This window comes from Alligator sinensis, unplaced genomic scaffold, assembly GCF_000455745.1.
Source record: "Alligator sinensis unplaced genomic scaffold, ASM45574v1 scaffold643_2, whole genome shotgun sequence".
NCBI lineage: Eukaryota > Metazoa > Chordata > Crocodylia > Alligatoridae > Alligator > Alligator sinensis.
The window spans coordinates 547,740-553,529 of record NW_005842588.1 but is presented as its reverse complement, the minus strand read 5'-3'; the positions used below and the strand labels follow the sequence as shown (position 1 = coordinate 553,529).

The 5,790-nt window shown below is 41.6% G+C and overlaps 1 protein-coding gene across 1 annotated transcript in view; it reads left to right on the top strand.

Annotated features, from left to right (window-relative positions):
* The first annotated feature begins 1 nt into the window (after position 1).
* SIK1 (salt inducible kinase 1) overlaps positions 2-5,790 on the top strand; it is a 13,686-nt gene continuing 7,897 nt past the window's right edge. The window contains exons 1-6 of the mRNA XM_006032828.3: positions 2-127; positions 1,642-1,758; positions 4,243-4,306; positions 4,494-4,655; positions 4,941-5,065; positions 5,180-5,303. Coding sequence (XP_006032890.1) covers positions 2-127; positions 1,642-1,758; positions 4,243-4,306; positions 4,494-4,655; positions 4,941-5,065; positions 5,180-5,303 — 718 coding nt within the window. The remainder of the gene's footprint in view (positions 128-1,641; positions 1,759-4,242; positions 4,307-4,493; positions 4,656-4,940; positions 5,066-5,179; positions 5,304-5,790) is intronic.

Here is a 5,790-nt window from a genome sequence, read left to right as displayed (position 1 = left end):
CATGTCCGAGTACGGCCCGGCCGCGCCGCGCCCGCTCCGCGTCGGCTTCTACGACATCGAGCGCACCCTGGGCAAAGGCAACTTCGCCGTGGTGAAGCTGGCCCGGCACCGGGTTACCAAGACGCAGGTGGGGCTGGGACTGGGGCAGCCGAGGGGTTGCACCCGCTGCGGGGTGGGACGGTGCAAGCCTGGGGTTAGGCAGGCTCGCCCATTCCGCAACGGACGGGGGCAGACAGGCTCCCCCATGCAAGACTGGGGCAAAGCAGGCTCTCCGGTGCCATAAGGGATAGGGGTCGGCAGGCTGCCCCGTGCGGTAAGGGATGGGGTTAGGCAGGCTTTCATTTCCCACGCAAGACTGGGGTAAGGCAGGATGGGGTTAGATAGGCTCTCCCCCGTGCTGTAAAGGACAGGGTTAGGTGGGCTGACCCATGCAAGGCTGGGGTTAGGCAGGTACTCCTGTGCCACAGGGGTCGGGGTTAGGCAGGATCCCCCATTCAGTATGGGATGGGATTAGACAGGCTCTTCCATAGGGTTAGACAAACTCCCCCGTGCACTAAGGGATGGGGTTAGACTGGCTTTCCCCCTGTGCAAGACTGGGGTTTGGCAGGTAAGGGACTGGGTTAGGCAGGCTCCCCGGTGCAAGACTGGTGTGAGACAGGCTGTGCTATGTAGTAAGGGACAGAATTAGGCAGGCTCCCCCATTCAGTAAGGGACAGGGTTAGACAAACTCCTCCATGCAGTAAGTCATGGGGTTAGGTTTTCCCATACAAGACAGGTTGGATAGGAGAGGGACAGAGTTAGACAGGCTTTCCTATGCTGCAAGGGACAGGGTTAGGCAAGCTCCCCCGTGCAGTAGGGATGGGGTTAGACAGGCTTCCCTGTGCAGTAAGGGATGGGGCTAGTCCAACTCTCTTCTTGCAGGAGACCATAGTAAGGCATGCAGAATCGTAGCCTGGCTCCATCCCACAGATCCCACTAACACGGCTGTTGGTGGAGCGGGGGGACTCTGCATTTTAGGGGAGCCCCAGTGAGGGTAAAACGAGTTGGACATGCAGCCCTGTGTTGTGACACTTCAGTCCCCTCTAGCCCTACTTCTCTGGGGCTGAATTGTTTAACCCCCCTTTACCTCCCCTGGGGCTTTTTGAAGAGCTGCCTGGTGTTTTGCAAATTTAAAGCCAGTTCTGGAGTTTAAGGCAGCATAAAAAAGTGCCCCGTGGAGACGGGAGGCGTGCTTGATTTCGTTAACAAAATTCGGGAGCTGTTCAGAAGCAGTCGGTTCTGCACGTTCTTAAAATCCAGATGAACATTGGTTTCATTAGTGGGTTTGTGAACTGGACTCGGTGACGGGTTTCCAAATCGGACCAGACAACGTAGAGGAAAGTAGATGGGAGGAAACTGTCGGGCATCAGCAGGAGATGAGTGCTATGCCTCGGCTGTGTCTTGAGTAAGCGCTGATGTCTGCAGTTCTGTTCTTTCCCTCATGTAGGCTTTTTGCACGGGGTGTAAAGAAAATAAAACGTACTGCAGTTTGCAAGAAGTGAAATCTGTTTTGCAGCCCTGAAGTTTTTAAAGATGTATTTGTACTGTGAAAGATTCTGGTAGCTGAAGTAAATGGCTGGATTTATGTTTTTAAATCTGCAGGTTGCAATAAAGATTATAGACAAAACGAGGTTAGACCCAAGCAACCTTGAGAAAATTTATAGAGAAGTTCAGATAATGAAGCTTTTGAATCACCCTCACATTATCAAGCTTTATCAGGTAAGAGATCTGTTCTGATCCCTGCATGCATATTAGATGTACTTGTCTACCATGGCTTTGGTTGCTACTGAACTTACCTTGCATGTGGTTTTAAATCAGATGTTTGCAGGGAAGGAATTCACATTTCTGAAGCATTTAAAAGAGAAATAAATAAGCATTGTTTTTAAGTTTCTTTAGCGTTCCTTGAACACGTACAGTACGGTTTGTCTGAGGTGGTTTTTAATTTTAAATTATTAAAGAGCATTTGGTCAGAATTGCCCAAAGTTAGTTTCAGATTGAAGTTATTGGCTATTTGTGTTTCCTTGGTAAACTAGCTGGGTTTTTTTCCCTAATTTTTTTAAAACTTTAGTTGATTGCCTATAGTATCTGTTTTATCTGTGAAGCTAAATATACATTTTTAGCCTTGTTTAAAGTCTGTAAGTCTATAAAGTACATAAAGTAATATACATTTGTCTGCCCCTCATGTACATCATAAATGGAAAGCTTTTAAAATATTTGTAAATTTAATGAAAATTCTGTTACACACTTTTTTTTCAAAAGAGAACTCAAATATCTTGAAGTCTCAGACAGAAAATAAATGTATTTTGTTTCACTTCTGTTAGTTCTGAAACCTGATAAAAATGTTCTCCTATGTTTTTCTGCACATATTTTTTTTTAGTTTTGTTCAGTTGTGTTTCAGTACATATTTAAATACAAAATAGCGTTGTACAGAAAACAGGATCACAGCTGCCTGGTGAGCAAGGGCTGCTGTGCAAATACTAAATGTTTGTCCTGATTGGCATTTGGTGCAAGTTCCCTGTAATCGTCTTAAACAGTGCTGCGGGGATTTGCAAAGATGGGATATCGCAATAAGTCAGGGTCTACTTGTAAAGGGAAGAGGAGCAGGTGACTGGATTAAGAAATCTAGAAGCAGGTCTGGAATTTGGTGGGAAGTAGCAAGTACTATTATCAAAGGACTCTTTTTTGGAAAGCTGTAATTAACACGTAAGGTAGAAGAGCCAGTAAGGCAGGTACTTCAGTGAAGCATTATTTTTAAAGGGTTTGGCACACCAAGAGTACTTGACATTTATATTCCAAATACTTTTTGTTTTGATGGTTAGTACCTGACGTCACTGTTGCCCATAGGACCGTTCAGGATACAAAGACGCTTCGTAATATTATTGGTAATTTCACTTTGGTGAAACAATGCAAGTGAATGTGGTGCTACCAGGCTTTAGAAAATCAGTTTAAAATTCCATGTTGTTGAACCAAATCAGTTAACCAAACATGACATAGGTAGCAAATCAAAATTTCTTGTCAGTTGAATTTTCTTTTTCATTGTTGTTACTGCTTTACCTGTTCAGTGGAGTCTGAGAAGTAGGGATGGAATGAAAAGACATATCGGTGTAGGGTGTGTGTTCTTGTTCTATTTCATCATTGTTTTAGTTTCAACACAGCATTGCATTTTTGTGCAGCTGGCCTCTTTCCCAGAATACTTTTATTTGGTGCTTTTCTTTTTTTTTTTTAAACTGGAAGCCTCTCTTCCTTTTCTTTCTATTTTATTTATTTTTTCATTATATTATGTTTGTACATGGAGAGAAAAATATAAGGACTCTTATCTGTTTGGCACTCCAGTCATTGTCTTTTTTTGTCTTTTTTTTGTAGAAGGTTGAAAATTTAGAGTATTGACAGCTGCTTGGTTACTAATGTTTTATAAACTATACTACCGTAGGAGCAAAGAATGCAATTATTTTTCCCACCTAGCTGTTCAGTATTTTAGCGTATAGCAAATGCTTCAGAAAGATTTAAACTAGTAACACATTTTAAAAACTAAATCAATGCCAGATCAATAAATGAACTTTTGACTACATATTGACAGTTGCTATCAACGCATATCGAGCAATACAGTTGCACAGACAGCAAGCTATTGTTACTGGCCAGGCAGAGCTGTCATCTTCCGTGGTTATTTATCATATCCAATACCAAGTGGGAGTCAGATATTTGATATTGCCTCTTCAGGTTTTTTTTCTGCATGTAAATATCAGCTTTGCTGTCCCTACGTGCTAGTCTTTCGTAGAAGGTCCTTGAATTTTGGTAGCCTGTTTTTAAACTTAGTGTCCTTGAATGATCTGTGCTGATTACTTGAATTACGACTACTTTTTTACCAGTGCAGCAACAAAAAAGATTCCATAATGGTATATAAAATTGAAATACTCTATTAATCTATTTTATGGAAATTAAATGGCATGGGGGAGAGAAGAAAAAGAAATGTAGGAAGCAATTGTGTGTTAAAGGGACATAAATACAAATTTATCTTTCTGAATTACATCTTATATGGAAGGAGTACTGTGATGCCTTTACTGCCTATAATAGTTGTAGATAGTTGGACTGATAAGTTCTAGATTCAACCCCCCATCCTTCCCGCCGCGTGTGCACCCCCCCCCCTCCCTCCAGTTGTTTTCAGGGATCTGGTTTAGTAACATGACCTCCCTTCTGTCTTGACAGGTTATGGAGACAAAGGACATGCTTTATATTGTTACTGAATTTGCAAAAAATGGAGAAATGTTTGGTAAGTTCTCATTTCCACAAATAACAGTTCTTTTAGTTTTAGAAAGCATTCCCTTATTGCTGACATTCATGTAGGGTATTAATGTTTAGTTGGATATCAAATACCAAGAAGTGAATGCAGCTTCTTCAGGATAATGAAAACTTAACCTATCTGTTTAATTCTTGTGCTTATTGATATGATCCTGCAGATCATTTGACTTCCAATGGGCATTTAAGTGAAAGCGAAGCTCGGAAGAAGTTTTGGCAGATCCTTTCAGCAGTGGAATACTGTCACAGCCATCACATAGTGCACAGAGACCTCAAAACTGAGAACCTCCTCTTAGATGCCAACATGAACATCAAGTTAGCAGGTAAGACAGTTAAATAGTCACTGTATAAGCCATGGAAAACATGATATATTACTGAATGTTACTTCTCCAGTGTGACAACTGGATTATCCTATAAGTGCATTAAAAAAAGACTTAAACTCAGTATTTCTCTGAATTATATCTACTTTTCAAGGAAAAAAAAAAGCTAGGCAAAGATCCTCCATGAAATAAATCCACTCTCCCTCCCTTTTTTTCCCCTTTGGTTTTAAAGTATTAACCTGGTATGTAATGAAGAAGTCTTACTTTGGATTCTTGCTTTCACCTCAGACTTTGGGTTTGGAAACTTCTACAAATCAGGAGAACCCCTCTCTACCTGGTGTGGAAGCCCACCTTATGCAGCTCCAGAGGTTTTTGAAGGCAAGGAATATGAAGGCCCTCACCTTGATATCTGGGTAAGCTTTGGGCTCCACAGTGTTCATGTTTTTATGCTTCATTTAACAGTGGGTTTTCATGACTGCTGCCTATTCTTTGGTGACTTATGCGCTTGTGCTGTTTTCTGTTGACAGAGCCTTGGTGTGGTGCTGTATGTCCTCGTCTGTGGTTCTCTCCCTTTTGATGGACCCAATTTGCCAACCCTGAGACAAAGAGTGCTGGAGGGACGATTCCGCATCCCCTACTTCATGTCCCAAGGTACATTTCCTAGAACCTTAGCACTAGAAAAGGGGTTGCTAGCAGGAGGGTGATGAATAATCTTCTTGCATAAGCATCTTTTCTTCTTTTTATCTTTCGTGCAGTTGCCCAATACTTTCTCTCTCTTGTGGCTTTCAAGCACAGTTTCTTTCTTACTGTACTTGTAGCATAGCATATATCTGTTACATAACATAGACCCAAACAGTTACCTTTTCCTTTCTTAGAATATCAGTATGGGTTGCTAAAATGATGATTCATCCATACCCTAGCTGAGGAAATGACCTTTAAAAAAATAAACACCAAAAAAGGTGTTAATGAAGTCGAACATGGTATTCTAACTAGGCACAAGGAGTATATTTTAAAATGTGACATATGCTATTGAGAAGATCAGAAGTAGTGAGACCTATCATTTCGTTGAGTTTATTTTATTTTTACAAGACTCTTAAAAAGAACTGATGTCTGTTGTGAAGTGTATTTTAACTCTTCC